This window comes from Protomyctophum bolini (genome assembly GCF_963924005.1).
Source record: "Protomyctophum bolini genome assembly, chromosome: 4".
Taxonomy (NCBI): domain Eukaryota; kingdom Metazoa; phylum Chordata; class Actinopteri; order Myctophiformes; family Myctophidae; genus Protomyctophum; species Protomyctophum bolini.
Window position 1 is genome coordinate 15,882,189 of NC_137865.1, and position 18,715 is coordinate 15,900,903.

At 40.9% G+C, this 18,715-nt stretch overlaps 2 protein-coding genes across 4 annotated transcripts; both read right to left on the bottom strand.

Annotated features, from left to right (window-relative positions):
• Window positions 1-1,152: 1,152 nt before the first annotated feature.
• rxylt1 (ribitol xylosyltransferase 1) lies at window positions 1,153-10,819 on the bottom strand. Of its 2 annotated transcripts, XM_080761474.1 has the most exons (7): window positions 10,785-10,819; window positions 10,605-10,663; window positions 9,725-9,916; window positions 7,999-8,101; window positions 7,348-7,662; window positions 6,805-6,975; window positions 1,153-4,146 (listed from the first exon to the last, which is right to left on the bottom strand). In XM_080761474.1, exons 1-7 carry the CDS (start codon window positions 10,790-10,792, stop codon window positions 3,744-3,746), a joined length of 1,251 nt encoding a protein of 416 aa, XP_080617600.1. In that variant the 5' UTR covers window positions 10,793-10,819; the 3' UTR covers window positions 1,153-3,743. The 2 variants fall into 2 exon arrangements, with proteins under 2 accessions (XP_080617600.1, XP_080617599.1); XM_080761473.1 differs by having other exon boundaries at window positions 10,605-10,813.
• A 2,481-nt stretch (window positions 10,820-13,300) lies between these two features.
• LOC308313740 (protein C19orf12 homolog) lies at window positions 13,301-18,021 on the bottom strand (the record flags this gene model as incomplete). Of its 2 annotated transcripts, XM_080761031.1 has the most annotated exons (3): window positions 13,305-15,030; window positions 15,838-15,995; window positions 17,896-18,021. In XM_080761031.1, 2 exons carry the CDS (start codon window positions 15,992-15,994, stop codon window positions 14,765-14,767), a joined length of 423 nt encoding a protein of 140 aa, XP_080617157.1. In that variant the 3' UTR covers window positions 13,305-14,764. The 2 variants fall into 2 exon arrangements, with proteins under 2 accessions (XP_080617158.1, XP_080617157.1); XM_080761032.1 differs by lacking the exon at window positions 17,896-18,021 and having other exon boundaries at window positions 13,301-15,030; window positions 15,838-15,994.
• Window positions 18,022-18,715: the final 694 nt, after the last annotated feature.

Sequence of the window (18,715 nt, forward strand, 5' to 3'; positions counted from 1 at the left end):
CCAACAGAGGTCAGACGAGAAGCAGCCACGCTGGCCCTCACCGGGAAGGCACAGCTGAGTGAATCCCAGCCATCTCCTCCACAAGGTCGTCCGAGACACCACAGCACACGTGCCTCAAGTCACGGTGCCCTTTGCCACAACACACACACACACACCAAGTCACGGCGACCTTTGCCACAGCACACGTGCCTCAAGTCACTGTGCCCCTTTGCCACACAGGCCCAGGAACTGCTCCACACAACACCAGCTGACACCTCCAAGGCATCCTGGGTGAAGGCAAGACAGAGGGAGCAGTGGAATACATCGAGGACCCCAAATATGTTCTTTGCCAGCACCTCCCCTGCAAGGAGTGGACAACCCTCAAAGCAGAAGTGGGACATCTCGGACAGTGCCCACTGTGAATGCAAGGATCCACTACAGACTGTGGAACACGTAATGACCATTTGCCCCAAATACCGGCCACCGAATGGTGATCGTGGCTTAGGTGACCTAGACAATGACATTGTACTGGCTTGCTGCAACAGAGCTGAAGTTCTATGGACATACGGCAGAAGATGTTTAAGAAACGTATTTTTTGTAATTTCTTCAGTTTGTGGCATTTTGTGCAGCGTTTGTTTGTTTGTTTTGTATCACAAGGCTATTCCATGGGGAGCCCCCATGAGGATCATCAGAACTCTTCGGCTGTGTGGGTATAAATATTATTCGCACACATATCTCATCCCATATATTGTACCCCATGTTAAATACGTTGTCTTCTCTTCACTGTGCAGTGTCTAATTGTGTGGGGGAACTGAACTCATTATATATAAATCTCTGGAAATCTGCTGGAGGGATGGAGCACCATTCCAGACTGAATGCCATGTGATTCATATACCATTTTCAACGTGCAAATCTGACAGATTCTGTCAAGACCCGATTTGATTCTCCTGTGTCTGCCACTGCTATGACAACCTGGCATGTGATTGGTTGGAGACTATAGTGCAGTTTGTGCAGACTCATGGAACACTACAATGGTCAAGAGGTGCACACACATCCAAAAATAACTAACTAAAATAAACTAAATAAATAAATAACCTCCCGATAGCCGAAACGTTGTATTCTTTGTCCGCCAAAAAAATATTTTGGGAGCTTTTAAAACAGTATTGAATTTTATTGCACCTTGTTATAAAATCCATGCACCACACAGCCATATACATCCATGATCACAACATAAAAAATAAGAACAGGAAATGTCTTCATTAAAGGAAGCAATAACACACTATCCATTTCCAGAGATGTAGTTTACTACCATGTATTATAAGTTAACACACTGTATTATAACACATAATAATGATCTCATTGGGACAATCATATAGCGTTTCCTTTTTTTGTACGATCAGTGCAATTTCAAATAAGTAGAAACAAAATGTACAAAAAGCTTAAATAATTTGAACATCAAAACCCATGGGCCTTTTTTTCTTTCTTCTTTTCATGACCTTGAGCAGCCTGGACATTCCGTCTTTGTAAACATTTCTATGTTAAATCTACAGTAGCCTCACACAACATTTTGCTGATTATTTAAATGCAAAACAGACACTTTACAACTTTTCCAACAATCCAAAACATGTACATAACTTGTACACAGAATGTCACCAAGAGCACTACACCAATATAGCATTAATAGATCACTTCTCCACATGAACCCTATGGCATGCTTGTTGTGTCTGGGCAGGTCACAATAGGTTAACTGTTTATTTTTATTTTAGAGTATTTAATTACATTTACCCCTTTGTCTCCCCAATGTAGTCGTTATGTCATCCTCACACATTATTTTAAAGATATCTTTTGGGGACCTGGGCCGTGGCTCAGCAGTCCAGGCACCTTGGCTGGTAATCCAGTCTGGCAGTGTGCCGCGGGTTCAACTCCCGATCCCAACGGCCTTCACTGCATGTCATCCCCCCATCTCTCTCCCCATTTCCTGTCAGCCTACTGTCTGTCCCTCCATAAAAAATATAAAATAAAGGCGAAAGCCACAAAAACAAAACTGCCCCAAAAAAATCTTAACTTTATTGATATACAGTAGAAAATGGGGAGAGTGATGGGGGGTATACACTAGTCCGACGTACCAATAGTCCGACATTCGTGGCTGGCCATTTTTGGCGGGAACCCCTTTTGGTGTTTTAAGCATGATGTTATACTTAAGCTATTGAAAATTAGCAGATCTACAAGCTCATAGCGCTGCACTGAGTGCCGCGTTACGAGCTTGTAGGTCTGCTATTTGTAGAATCGTTCTCAGGTCTAAATGGGTTAAGCCTCACCCGTGACTCCGACATACGTGGCCAGTTAAGACTCACCCGTGGCTTCCACGTGGTTAGGGTTTGGGGTAGGGTGTCTGACTGTTAGGACGTCGGACCAAAGATATGCACCTGAGAGAGATAGGGAGATACCGCAAAAGCTGTCAAGATAGAGTTGAACCCAGGCGTCAGCGTCACTAGCACTGCTATACCCTTATCCATACATTTTTTAGACTATTTTGTTAGTTAAAATTGTTCAACTAGCCAGACACATTGTGAGCTTGTAGATTGGCTATTTGAACTATAAATAGTTTTTCAAAATAGTAAAAAGGGGCCAAATCGCTACACACATTTCTGTATGCATTATTCTACTGGCAGTGAGGAGCCACCACCGGGAGGATACAGTGCCTCCGACCCATTGCTCCCACCCAACACTCCCTGCCGTATGTTGTGCAGTGAAAAATATCACAGATCATCTGTAAGACCAAACGATCGGTCCGATATTTAGCGCAACACTCTTAACTTTTTTTAATGAATAAAATGTAATTTTGTCCAATCTGTATGATGTATATTAATACAATATAACTCATACAAACGGGGTGTGTTGGGGTGGTTTTGTCTCCCTGATCTTCTATCGAGACATTTAGATAGTATTAAAGGTCATGTCTCACCTAGACACAGACATTTTGACCTGATGATCAAGATTCAAGGTAAAAAAAAAAAAAGTTCAGCACTTCAGGAAACCAGGTTCAAATCCAGGGTAGAAGAGGAAAGTTACATAGTGCAGTTTAGTTCATTAACTTAAGTCCTATTCAAATATTTTCAAAATATATGCTCACAACACTTGGACGCAACACGTAGATCAGATTTAACTGATGAATTGAAAATGGAGGACCCTGATGTAAACAAGTCTTAGTGCTTTTTCTGGTTTTATCCTCATCGCAGTTTTTGTATTGACCTGTACTTTTGTTGAAATTTACCCATTCTACATACTATGAATACAATTTTCAATCATTTAATCAATCAGCTTTTTGGAAAATCTTTGAACTTTAGCAAATTTTATCCTATAATGACATGCCCAAAATAAGGACAGGTTGAAAGGAATACCAAAACGCTCGCCGCAAAATACAGTCGCCCCGGCGTAACCTCAGTAAAAACCTAACCTGATCCCTAAACATATCCTCAGTAAAACTATGCCTAACCTCAACTTATTTTTAACCTTATATTGAGTAAAACAAATACAAGAATACAACATCCTGGTCTGCGAAGAAAATGGGGGCGAGCGAGTCTTTGAATCTTTGCTAGATCATTCATTTTTCCTGATCAACACGTGAGAAGTGGTTAAAAATCAGGATACATTGGCTGCAAAATTGCCAATACCGATCATAAAAGTCAAATAATGGCCGATATATCAGCCAAACTGATATTGGTCGGGTTCCAGACACCCTTGTACATCTTTTGTATAATTTATCAGACACTATTAAAGAATGTCTCCTCTAGGACTTCAGTGAATCTCTCCTTCATCTGCTGACGGAAGCTGGTGTACCACTCCAGCAGCCGTCGCCTCCTGTCAATCTTCTGCTCTTGGCTCAGCCCTCTCTCCTTCTCCAAGACAGCGGGCAACTCCTTCCAATCTTTGACAAAGATGAAGGGCGCTCCGGCGGCCTTGAGCAGGCGCAGCGGGGTGCTGTCTCCGGTCGTGCACGCTCCGGGCGTCTGGACGTCCTCCACCACGGGGACTGAGCCGTAAGCACAGGCCTCGTAGATGCGGTAGCACTCTGCGTTGATGCCTACCGGACAGAGCGTCAGCTCGCTCTGGGCCAGAGACGTCTGGTACTGCTTCAGGCTCTCTGGTGTCTCCTGGGGAAGCCACCTGAGACAAGGACACAGTGTTGTGTTTACATGCAAGACACGTCAAAACATTATTCCATATAATAGAATACACTGAAGGTAGGGCTAATTCTTTTTTTTTTTAAACATATGTTTATTCATTTTCTTTATATTACAGAAGTATTTTCAACAATTGACATATATTTTCCCCCCCCCACATCCCTCTGGCAGCACAAATACAAACAAAATCTTAAAACAAAATGAATTGACAATAATAAATACAAAACAAAAATAAATAAATAATGACAAAACAAAAAATAAAACGAAAATAAAACACATTACATACAGTTAAACAGATTCACAATGTCCATCACAGTTCCCTACCCCCACCCCCCAGCTGACTACTCAGATAACCACTATACATCCAAAGCCTCTTCAATATCACCTCGCCTAATGAAGTTCAAGAAATTCTCCCATATCTTATAGAATACCTCAGGTTTCTTCCTAATTACATAAGTTAGTTTCTCATGTGCCAAACTGGTTGTTAAATTCCTCAGCCAAAAGCCGATCGTAGGGGCATTGACATTCTTCCAACATAGCGCAATTGAGCGTCTGGCCTGTAACAGGCAGAGGTCGGTCATTCTTTTTTCATTACTATTTAGTGTACAATTTAATGGATAAATACTGAGTATACATAATTTAGGACACAGAGGAACTGGACCTGACGTAATCTGAGAGACATAATGGACCACGGACCTCCAAAATGTTTTAATCTCCTCACATTCCCATAAGCAGTGGAACAGTGTACCTTTATGTTCCCCACATTTATAACATAAATCAGGAATGTTTGGATCAAATTTATTTACTTTCTCCGGGGTTATGTAAGTTCTCATTATCCAATTATACTGAATTAGTTTTAATCTAGTATTGATAGTTTGCGTTTGTGCCTTGGAACATATTAAACCCCAATCAATTTCTGAGATTTCCACTCCTGTGTCCATTTTTGTCTTATTTTCTCCGAGTCATCTTTATGAAACCCTTCTAGTATACCATACATTTGTGAGACCAACCCCTTTCCTAAACAATCCTGTTTGGAAAACCTCTCAAGCACGGATAAAGGAGGTTGTTTTGTATTTTTGACACATGTAATAATAAAGTTTCTGATTTGCAAGTATTTAAAGAAGTGGTTTTGCGGTACATCATATCTCCTCCTCAGCCCCTCAAAAGACATTAGATTGCCATTCTCGTATAGATCCACCACTTTCTTTAAGCCTTTATTGAACCATAATTTAAATCCCAGATCCCTTCTAGCTGGAATAAAATGTTCATTTCCCCAAATCGGTGCAAAGCAGGACAGCTCTGGGGTGTTTCCCATGAATTTATGGATTTCAAACCATATATTTATAGTATTGATGACAAAAGGGTTAGACACACTTTTCCTTAGGTTTTTAACTGGAGCTGAGTATAGCAAGGAATCCAGAGATAGATCTCTTGCGGATAGGAGTTCAATTTGGACCCAGGATGGCTTATCATTTTCAGTGAACCAAAACATTGAAGCGCGTAGTTGAGCCGCCCAATAGTACCACTGCAAATTTGGGAACTGTAAACCCCCTCGATCATATGGCAAATATAAAAGAGAGAGTCTAAGCCTGGGCTTTCTATTATTCCAAATAAAATTTGTAAAAAGCTTTTTTATTCTAGTGGTGGAGCCAATGGAATTGACTGGAAAAGATATAGGAATTTTGGAAGTACATTCATTTTAATTGTATTTATTCGTCCTATTATGGAGAGAGGTAAAGATGACCATCTAGTGATATCTTCCGACACCTTAGTTAGCATAGGCTCATAATTAGCTGAGGTGAGTTGTTTTATCATTGGTGTAATTTTAACCCCAAGATAAACAAAGCCATCTACAGCATTTGCAAACGGATGGGGTACTTTTGGATTTCTTCTCTCCTGTTCATTCAGAAACATAATATATGACTTATTTTTATTCACCTTGAACCCAGAGAAGCCACCGTACAGACTAATCAGTTCTAAGAGAGATGGAATCGATCTAGCAAGATCTGATAAGAATAAAATACAATCATCCGCGTATAACGACAAGTGATGCTCTAGGTCTCCAACTTTTATACCACTGATCAAGGGAGGTAGGGCTAATTCTAGTTATGACGGATGCTTAATTTATACACCAAAATTAAAACGTTTCACACTGTGACACCTTGTGGGATTTTTAGCTTGATATATACTATACTTGTAGATACAAGTATAGTATATATCAAGCTATTAGAAATCTTGCTATATCTTATACTGTATATGGGGGTCCTCTTCCACGGCATGCATAAACACCTAACGTGCCTGCAATGCCCTGCATAACGCATTTCTGTACACAGCCTCTGATTGGACGTGGAACAGACAGACAAAAGTCAGTGTACCAAGTATCCACGATATACCACGATACTTTCCTCTGGAAACAACAGTTCTATAGCTTTATAGCCTTCCCAATTTATGCTTCCTTGAACAATGGTGTCCTGAGGCAAATACAGCTGATCTACAAACTGCGACACGTTGTGGGGTTATAGATTGGCTCGTGTAGGAAGCTTTTCCTTCTAGGCCGTTGTAATGTTTTCACAGAAAAACACTTGTTTTTTTTAAGATTATTTCTTCTTTTTAGACAAAGAAAACAAGAAAAACAACTTACTTCTCCCTGGCAGTGGTGATGCACTCTTTCTCCAGGTTAGCTCGTTTCAGCACCTGCATGAGCGTTTCTCTGGAGGAATTTTTGTAAACAGTTCCTAGGAAATTGCAGAGGTATGGCCTGATGGAGGTGACCATCAGAGGATTAAGCCTGACCAAGGGGAACTGCCGATACCTGTGCACAGACAAGTATGAAAACACCTTAAAGACGTGTTCAAAACTTCACAGTATTATATTATTGTATCTTGTTAATATAATATAACTAACACAACTTTGGTGGTTGGAGGTGATCTGGCTACTGCCTATTGACACATTTACATGTAGACCTTGCGGTCGGGTAGGGCCACTACTGGTTGTCAGCTATTGCATGAAATTCAGAGATATCTGAATGAGCTCTCTAGCCTCAACAGTGGAAATGTCAGACTCAGCAGTACTTGCACAGGGGACCCAAGTTCAAAATCCAGGTAGGACATGATATTTACAGTTATAATGGTGTACAACCATGGAAAAAACGAAATTATACAAAAATACTAAAGAGATGACATACGTGGCAACCCCAAGTGGCCACTGAAAGATGTCCTTGTCATTGACCCAGGGGCTGTCATACACCAGGAACAGCAGGTCTACAAAACCTCCGTTCCTCTTCAGGTAGGGGCCGATCCAGTCATTGGTGCAGTGTTCATCGCCTAGCAGCACCACAGCCACATGGGACACTGTGCGGGCCTGGACCAACGCTTGGACGTGTTCCAGCCAGCGCGTGGAGTAGGAAATCTTCTGCTTCTCGCGGCCGTTCAGAACTACAACCAGGCTCTTCATGTCAACAGGGACATGGCCCTGGACCACTGCGGGGCCCGTGTAGAAACTAGAGATGGTGTCAAGAAGGGAAGATGGAGAGAATAAATGGAGAAAGAGAAAAAAACTATCAGTGAAATAGACCTGTCATAGACTCACATTCTGAGATCTCTATCTACAGGTACGTTTGGTTACATCTAAATTCAATGAATGGGCTAAAACTGTGCGCAAACGTATCATAAAAGGCAAACATTCTGTTAAAATAGCCGATCTACAAGCTTGTAGATCTGATATTTTTAGAGAATAATTTGGGTGTTGAGGGAAAAATGTATGGGGTGTATAGACCTGTGGGGAACCCTGGCAAACAAGATAAATGGTGTTTAAGTGGTGTTCTGTGGCATCCTACCTGAAATCAATCTTCCCTGATTGAAGCTCCCCCTCTCTCCATTGCGCCACTTTGTCTGTAGGGTTGAGGGGTCCTTCTAGAATATGTTCCCACAGGTAAAGCCCTGAAGAAAAAAGAAGCCCAAAATACAATTAAAGATTTGGTGTTAACTGAGTTTATTGACTGGTGTATCATTTTGTTTTGTTCGCCATTTGATTTTATTTTGTTCAAAACTAAAAGATTACAAGAGCAACAGCTTCAGACAACTTACAATTAATGCATTTAGAAGACTCTTATCCACAGCCACATAACAAGCTCAGTAAAATCTCTCTGGTGCAGTATAGTGACTATGGACATACATTTATTTATAAAAATGTTATAGAGCGTCGCAGTCCTGCCCCCTTTCATGACGACGATAGGCCCGGAAGATAATTCCTCATAAATGTTTCCCATAGGTATTTATTTAAAGACCTTTTAAGCCTCGGACAAAGCCAACTCTTATACTCTCTTATGTTTTTCACCCGAGGAAAGCTATTTCCTGTTGCCTAATGCCTTATATGGCGTGAAATGGGTGTGGATGTTCAATACCAGGCGAATCGCTCGGGAAAGAGGCAAAATGAGCTCCAGTCACGATCTGCACAAATTAAGCCATTACGCAACCTTTGGTGAATGACACTTGAGATTGATCGGACGGATTAATACGCTCTCAATTTCCTTTGTGAATCTGGCCCAAAGGGTCCATTCCATTGGTGCTCCTCACTAATATTAATTTCTAAGATGATATGTTTCCTGTGATTCATTGATGGGCTGTGGACAGTTCTGAAACCTGCCTACCAATGACATCGTCATTGGAGATTCCAAGCTAAAGTAGCATACTGACTCATGATTTTTTTGTATAAAATAAATAATAATAAAAAGTTTGAAATCTTCTTTGGAATTACCAACCTAGTGCCTACCAATTATTTCATTGGTAGACGGGTTTCTTAACTGTCCACAGCCCACCTCTGAGTGAGAAAGGAGTTTTCATACATTTTTAGGGATACATTTCACATCAGCGCCCCAAAAAATAGAAAAAAGAAAGAAAGAAATACATCATTAAAACAACAAACCATTTGGCTGCAAGTTTGATGTCGATGCTCATTAGGAAAGGGTACTTTCATTTTAATTCTGACCACTGTTTTGTGTTATGTCCAAAGATATTTTTTGTTTTGATACAATAAAAAAAAGCCCCTTTCGTGTTTTATCTTTGTAATATTATGAACAAAACTGCAATGACGGAATTATTTTATGGATATTATGATCATATCCATGTGCTTTTCCAAGTAAAAAAAACTAAACGCATCACCCTCCCGCTATTGCCTTCTTCCCATTTGCGACGCGTGGCGCTAGGATTCTAGTAATAAACATATACCATCAGTGCAGGTTTTGACTAAGGGCTCAGGAGGTATTGTTTAATGTATGTTGTAATAATTCATGTTGTAATGTATTAATTATTGTTATCCAGTCGCATAGGGTCTGAGACCCCCAAAAGGTCTGACCCTAGAATCGCCACTGTAATGAGCAGTGGATAACAACACAAACATACACTCCATGCAAAAGCTAGGGACATCTTCCTTGAAATAAAAACGTCTGGGTTTCCGAGGCTAGGGACATAGCCCCATCTGTGACCACTCCCTGTTGTAGTTCCATCCCACAGTGTGGTGAGGTCACTCACAGGTAGGACTAGTAATAGTGACGTATGTCTTACCTATGGCAGCTTTACCCCAGATTTGGACCTTGTGTCTTTTGGGTTTGTTTTTGTCCATTTGGGCCAGATACTGTTTGTACGCCTCTCTCTTCTTGTGCAGCGCCGAGTTGTACTCCACCTCCTCATCTTCCCATGGGTTCCACTCTTCATCTTCTACGAAAGGTGCAATAGCACCTCCATCTCTGACACCACCTGTAAATACACAGAAGATCTCCATTATGACATTCCTAATGGTGTTTGAAGCAAAGGAATGGGTTTAACCACTATATACTTTGTTGTTTGACAACAAGCAGGGAAATCAGCTGATCTATAAGCTCACAACATGCTAATCTGGTATTTTTGAAAGTTTTACAAATGAAAAGTATTTCACCTATGACCTGCCCAAAATAGGGACACCAACACAATAATAATAATGGTGATGATAATAATACAAAGAACGTATAGAGCTTTTCTAGGTGCTCAAAGAAGATGCTTTAGTTTACAAAACAAAGAAAACAAAATAATTAAGTAAAAGATTATTAAAGTACATAAAGGTTAAAAACTAACTGTATTGATTTTTCCTTAAACAAAGAACCGTATGTAGATCTCTGTCAGTACAACTAATCATCACACTGCTGATGTATGTACAACGTACAGTATGTTACACTGCCATGTTGACATCTGACCTGTTAATTCTAAGGTTTTTCTGTTTCATTCTCTCATCTCACATTTCTGGAAACTACAATGATTCGCCCACTTTTGTTTTACACCTGTGGTATGACAATAAAGATGAGTTGAGCTATAATACTACTACTACTACTACTACTACTACTACTACTACTACTACTAATAATAATAATAATAATAATAACGGTAATAATTATAATAGTTTGTTGTTTACCTGCGGGTGCACCATTCTCTTTCTTCACTACTCTGTGTACACGGGAAACCACTTTGGCACTAAAGAAAACATTATACGCCGCATAGAGCGAAAAGGCCACGTATGCAAAAATTATCAAAAGGAATAGTTTTCTTTTAGGTATTTTCATTTTTTTATTATTATTCATGTACTCTTTCTCACGTAACCATTGTGCAGCTTCTTCTCCTCAGGTTTGCGTAACCACTTCCTTTATTGTTTACACCACGAGGACCCCTAAATAAGCCAGTCCCAAAACTATGCCTGTACTAAATTGGGTGTTCTTAAAATATCCCATTTTAACTACATGGTTGTGGCAAAAGAGCACGACGAATTGATATCGGCAAAAAAAACTCGCTTGTAAGTAGAAAATTAAAAAGAACATAATCAGTAAATGCGTGATTATGCAGAAGGCGGCGCGGCCAGTGATGTATATGTTTCTTTTCCCTTTTTACCTCCTTTATGATGAATTCCCGTTCTGCTCTTTGGCTTTATAGAAGTATACGTGTACGTATATGTGTACGTCTCTAAATGTTTTGATGAATTGAACAAGGTGGACCCTCTTGTAAACAAGTGAAATGCTTTATTGGGTCGTCCATTTAACAGTCTTTGTATTGAATTGTACTTGAATTGTACTGTAAACTGTTAATAAATATTTCAATCAATCAATCAATCAATCAAATACTTTTCCCAGCGAGAATGTGTTCCGATCTTAATATATACTAAGGTTCCGATGTGTTCCCCTATTTTGTTATTATATTATTATACTTATATTATATTATTATTATATGGTCTGCTCCAGTTGCAGTTTTTGTAATGAGTTGTACTTGAAATGTACTGTAATTCTGCAAACTGTTAATACATACATACTTAATTCAATCAATCAATCAATCAATCAATCAATCAATCAACCAACTGAAAAATTAAGGTCCAGCCCTAACTGGGCCCTCATCAAACCCTGTACACTCAAGACACTGCCCCCTCTGCGCACCTTTAGATCTCCATATATGGAGTTGACCTGTTCTGACATTCCATATGTTGATCTGACCACATCAAACCCTGTATACTCAAGACACGCTCCATATATGGCCAGTACAGAATTCATTCCATATGTTGATCTGACCCCCCATGCCAATGCGTCAGTGCTCGCCCAGCAGTTGACTTCATGCATGCGCATACCCTAAAGGTCGGGTTTGTTTTCAACGGAAATAGCAGATCTATACAAGCTCAAACTGCCTTGCGATGCAACCGTTTGAGCTTGTTTTCGGCTGCTGTTTTCGGCGAGCGACACTGTGTCCTACAGATTGTACTTATGTAGAGTACTTGGGTAAATGTAGCTTCCTATAGCTCCTCACTTTCTGGTTACAGATGTCAATTTGTTGACATGCAGGGTTTGTCTTTTGAATAGGACCTTGTATTGTTCTTGGTTGCAGACCAGACATAAAGGTGTAAAAAGTTAAAACCTGTGTTTGGAAGTTAAAAACATAGATGCATTTGAAGACATTTTTACACCTGAAGTTTCAGTCAGGGGCTCCCCGGAACTTCCAGACCCACAGGAACGAGCCCCGGCAGCCCGTCCGTCCAAAACGGTCGAGAAATGACAGTTACCGCGTGGGGGTCCCTGGGGGGTCCCCGGAACATCCAGACCCCCAGGACACGCCATGGGGCCAGGCCAGTTCCGGCGAGCTGCCCCACGTCCGAAATGGTGAAGTCAGTTACCGTGTGGGGGTACTGTACTGTCACACCCAAAATAATATACAGTTAATATGTGTGTGTGTGTGTGTGTGTGTGTGTGTATTAGGCTGCACAACAGTGACACTTGGTGATGAAAACCATGCTATTTTCGTGCTCGGACACAGGGACCCAGCCAGCCAGCCAGAGACACACAAAGCTCTGTATAGGAGTGGTTGCTCCACTCAAAAACAAAAAAGGAATGTAACTTAGTTCGGTACAATTCTATACAGCTATTGCGGGCTACAGCTGCAACTTTCAAGTAGTAACTTACTTTTTCAATGAATCAATATGTACCAGTACATATGGGCTGTGTGCCCATAGCCATCGCTGGAGAATATGGAGGCTACTACTGCCCATGCCATGGCTCCCACTACGACGCCTCGGGGAGAATTAGGAAGAGACCTGCTCCTCTCAACCTGGAGGTGCCCTATTACGAATTCCCTGATGATGACAGTCGTGGTGGGATAGTCACTTGAAGCTTTACCTCTGTGTGAAGCTCGATTCATGCTTTTTCGCAAGACAGCGCCACGTGCCAAAAATAGCTGAACTACAAACTCAGTGTTGCACACGCAACATTGTGAGCTTGCCTTGTAGGTCAGCTATTTTTGGCGCGCAAGGAAGTCTTGCAATGGAGAATAAATTAGGCTTCATGATATAGATCAGTCTGTGTTGTGAGATCTCTTAATAAATACATGTTTTAAATACTTTTGTCGCAGTCTTCTACTGAAAATAATGCCCTACTTTGTCAATAGCTGATGTACCAGATCACAGCACGTCACAATGCAACACAATGACAAGCTTGTGGAGCAGCAATTTTTTATGTTGTTAAATATGTCTGTTGATTTTATTTAACAAAGTATTAACAATACTACATTGGATCCTAGTTCATGGGTGATTTTTGTCCATTTCTTGAAAAGTAAGTTTGAACATAAAAAAGGAAACGTTGGAAATCCACTCGAATGCACAATCAACTACGTTTTATGTCCATTGTTTCTGCCTGACAGACACATACTTTAATGTACTTTAACGCAATTAATGTCCGAACTATAATGAAAATAACGTTATTGACATTGTCAACCAGTATGTGTCCTACCTGACACCACGGTATAAAGAGTAGGGAGACCACCTCCAACCACTGAAGATGTACCATGGTAGTTATATACTTAATAACATACTCTACCATATACATAAGTAAAAATATTTTAAAGTAAAATGGATTGCAGCCGTAAGTACAGTGGGAACAATATAGTATTAACACGTCCCAGATTGTACATACTACTTGTTCATTGAAGTGGCTGCCCAACTTTACCAAGAAGTACGTACAAATTTCTGGTAAAAAGTTTGCAGATGTGGTAATGATCAACAGCATGGAATCAAATTTGACTAATTCCTTCAGTTTAATAATTGGCAACCTAAATAAAGGTCTCAGGCAAAAAATGATGGTATGCTGTACAGTACACAATGCTACTACACTGTAGCTACCTTGCAAACAAATGTGCAAATTTTGCTTCTTATGTAAAGTGACTTGACGTGTGGTCTGAGTAAGCACCAAACCACAAGTCCATCACAACTTTTGAAGCTATACATGTGATTATCAGCGATTGATATTTATATAAATAAATAAATAGATAATGCACTGCTGGTGACTTTTTTCCCCTTAAAGCAAAACCTGACAGCATTTATTATTATTTTTAATAATAAAGATGTTTATGTGGACATTTGTATAAAATTGAAGAAAAATCACACCCATGTGAAGTGAGGGACATCTCATTCTGGCCAATTACAATGTGCGTCCTCACTGTTATCTTCACTATGTACTTTGCTCAGCCAATCAAATCATCGCTATGGGGTGATCAACCAATCCCAAGCCAATGTTTGTGTTTATACAAACCCGGAAAGCTGGGCACAGGATGCACGACCCTCAAAAACAAAATCTGGTTTTCTAATGTTATACATTGTCAGAATCCTGAATCGTGAGGTGTTCATGTTACGCAGTGCTAAAGTGCCTGCCCAACATTGCAGATGTTGTAGGTTTGAATTCACCAAGGTGCATCCGGCTTTGCCGAGCGTCTACTCCACACAACTGGCCAGTGTTTGGGGGAGGGAAGCCAGGTAGGGAGGGTGGTAAATTGTCACTGCACGTACACAGGCTGGGGAGGCGCCTGTCAGCAGGGAGTGTTGGACAGGAGGAGTGGCACGAAGGCTCTACCTCCATACAGCAGCAGTGACAACACATCAAGTGTGTAGAGAGGAATCAATTGGAATAACTACAAAAAATTAAATTATTTGATGTCACCAATATTTGGAATTACTGTACATGATGGCAGGGTACACCAAACCTCAAAAGAATTGTAATTTTGCTTCAGTAATAATGTTCAGTTAAGACACCGGTTCTCAATCCAGACATAAGTCTAGTCCACATAATGCACCTCTGCCTGCAGTTCTCTGGTTACATATCCAAGGAGGGCACCAGTGATCTGCTGTTTCATGGTGCTGTTGCCCATTACCAAGGCAGTCAGCTGGGCGACGTCTGTCCACTGGACCTCACCCAGAATGACCATGACGTCCCCATAAAGCTTCTGTTGCTGCTGGGGGGATAGCTCCATGATGATCTGAGGTAGAGGTTTGAACTGTCCACTGGTTAGCCAGCACCCCAGAAGACCACCAACAGCGCCCCCTGTTGGAGGGAGAGTGAGGTTAACAACTTCAACCCATACTTTGATCGAGGTATCCCAGGGACGTACAGTATACTTGACAGTATACTTTTTTCCCTAGTCTACACCAAATCTCTTTGGTGTAGACAACAAGTCCCAACCAAGTTATGCACTTGTAAAACTGCTATTTGCATGGAATGTTTGCCTGCCCTATTATATACGGATACCCTGAAGAAGGCAACTTGTTTGTCAAAACGTTGGTAACAATAAAAGTATTTTTGGCATTTGACCTCTCCTTTCTATTTTAATGCCTGCCCTATTATGACATGCCCAGAGTAGGGAGGCTAGGATTAATGTGGTAAATAACGTGTGTCCAAGATATTGAAAAAGATCTGAGGCTCTCAAGAGGGTAATAAGATTTTAAAAGTCAGCTACATGATTAACAGTTTTAGGAACAAAAATGGACATGTAACTCAGTGCACTCTAAGTTAATTGAATGCAGACTAGATTGTCTCAGAGTTTAAAAATAAATAAATACATGATGTTTTTATCAAATGCACATCAAACTGGGGGGGGTCTTTGAAATGAAAAAGGATGAGAATCAAAATGACTGGGCTGCCCAGGCGGTGGCGTAACCGTCAGGGCACCAGACTGGTAATCCAGTCACAGTGTGCCGCGGGTTCGACTCCCGAGCCCGACACGGCCTTTACTGCATGTCTTCCCCCATCTCTCTCCCGTTTCCTGTCAGCCTACTGTCTGTCCCTTAAAAAAACCCAATAAAAGGTGTAAGCCGCAAAACAATATATTAAAAAAAGTTACTTAATGCTTACCCAGTGCAATACCCAGAGGTCCTCCCATCAACCCTCCTGCAAAGGCCAGAGTCCCAGCTGCTGCTGCGCCCTTCGCTGAGCCCTGCACCGCTGTCTTTATCTGCTGATTGGCTGACAGCTCACAACAGAGGCGCATGACATCTTGAAGTCGATTCATTCTGTGAAACAATCAATAAGAATTGTATAGTTTAACTATCATTATTTAATTAGAGCCAATGCAACTTTATTTGTACAGCCCATGTCACACACAAAGACAGTTCATGTGTGATTGTGATTGCACATAGGCCATTAACAAGAAGAACAAATATAAAAGTCTAAAGGTCAAGTTGCACACTATCAGCATGTAATCAACTATTCATTCACATTTTATTGTAAGAGCATTTATCCTTCTGCTCTGCCACCAACATGTGGAACTTACTATGACCGAATCATTCAGTCATTTAGTGATTCTTATATCCAAATTCTCAAATTGTAGTTCGGGGACCCCTAGGGGTTCTTTGGGGGGACCCCAGCAAAGCTATTTGCTGTTTATACTATTTATACTAGTATAAACTATACTATAAGTTTATACTAAGTTTATACTATAAGCTATTTATACTATTTCATACTTCATACTTTCATACTCATCTCTTATTGGAATATGCATGGCCTAATATGTATCCGTTTGAGGGTCCTTAGTTGATATGAACATTGTTAGAACCACTGGCCCCCTCTGATCAGAACTTAACCCTGTCCCAGATCCTCTCTAATCGCAGTGTGAGGCGTTGTGAGCTTGTAGATAGGCTATTTTAACAACAAGAAAGCTACAAATTAGTACAGAACATACAAATGACCAATACCCCCAGAGTCTCCCAATAGGAAGGGAACAAGGACAAGTAAAAAAAACACCAGAGTAAGGCCAAGTGTGGACATGCACTGTTGCACAGACATACAGTGAGACGAAGGAGGACCCTAAGCAGAAAGCAAACCATAGTCCTAGAGACCTCTCAGTGTCTGCAATCCCCCAAGAACACACAAGGCAGAAAGAGCCCCCCGTTGGCTATGACATAAGAGAAAGGACCGCAGAGGGATGCCCTGGGTATGGTCAGTGCTGGTTGGCTGCACCTGGCCAGCAGGACACTGCTCCATGGATGCAGTGCCCTGTTGGCCGGGTGTGGCTGATCGGTGCTGGCTGTGTCTTGGTGATGGCCCCTCCGTGGATAGGTCTATAGCTGGAAGCTTGGATGAAAGGGGCAGTGAAATTTGGCCAATCACTGCTGACCCGCCAACTGGAGAGTGTCGTGGTTAAGGGTTGAAAAACTTTAAGAAGTTTGGGGACCACCAGATGACCTATCTTCCAGGCCAAAGCTTTATCCATTAGAAATGGATTATAATAACATATTTTTTGGGGACCCTTGTACAAGTGTAAGAATAAATACAATAATAAGTATTAAATAAGTAATATATAATGTCAAACATCCTCTGTGACAGGCAGCATTGTTCAGCATTGTTCAACAAGCCTTGTTCACACAACAATGGTTGTATGGACTATGGAGTCATGTGATGCCATACATGTGTGTTAGTCTTGTGTATTTGTCTTGTTGCATTCTATCTGACTGCTACAATGAATCATGATGACACAGACGAAGTTTCCTAAGTAATTAATCTAAAATCAATCAATTCAGAATCTTCACTGACTAAAAATTATTACATTAACAATCTGAAGTAATTAACCTAGTTGAGCCAGCATGATGGGCCAGCATGAGAAGTGGACACAATAAAGTGATAATAATAATAATACCCAAATAATAATAATAGTAATAACAAGAACAGCGACATTTGGATCACAATCACCTCACATAGATAGACACATACAAGATCACAAGGGCATAGTGGTATCTTAGGGCATGTTTAGATCACATTACAGGGACATTGCTTCTCCAAAATAGCAGCATTTAGAATTAAAGCTCTCCCTCCGCCTGAATGACTAGACAAAGACAGTCGTGTTAATATTAACTACCCAAAATGTGCCTTTCGTCTTTGCCTAAATGCGTTTAAAATGTAAAAGGTTTGACTCACCTGTTTTAGTAATGTGGGTGATTCCCAGATCTGTGAGTTTGATGTGACATGAGACTGACAACATTACAGATCATGACATGAGATCGCACCGCAAAACGCAATGCCTGATGGGCCACTGATGCCCAGCCCACATTGATGCTTCGTCGCAAGGCGGTTTCGCGCACCAACAAATTACAAGCTCACAATGCGTTGCGGACGCGAGTCATGCAACCCATTGTGAGCTTGTAGATCGGCTATTTTCGGTGCCTGCCTTTGATTCGCAACTACGTGAGCCAATGAACTGCAGACAGAGGAATACATCAAATAATAAATAATAGAAACGTTAAACATCCTCTGCGATAACATAGGATCCGAGGATCGTTGATGCATTGAGTAAAACAAATTAAAAACGTAATTGTGCATAGTGTGGAAATAATTGAATCGGTGGAGATCAAAGGTCATTGACCTACTTCTTGTCAATATCGTAAACAAATGATTACGTAACACTGTCACGTGGGGGTGGGGAAACACACACCTACTTCTTTAAACTTTGTACTAGTAGTTTGTTGATAAAGGACGTCATATATTCAGCCACTAATGTATGTCTCGAGCGGGTGTTTATGTTGAATTGTTGATTTGATCAATATGATTGTTTACATTTCGTATTGATCCATTCCCATTTACTCACAGCTCGTGTTTCTAAATTATATGTACCATTCAGCCCCATATAAATATAATATATATAACTGGGTAATGTCCACACGCACGCGGCACACATGGAAGCACTTAAACCAGTTTCCGTAGCCGGCAACACCTCGTAGATGTTTCCGCGTTGCTTTGG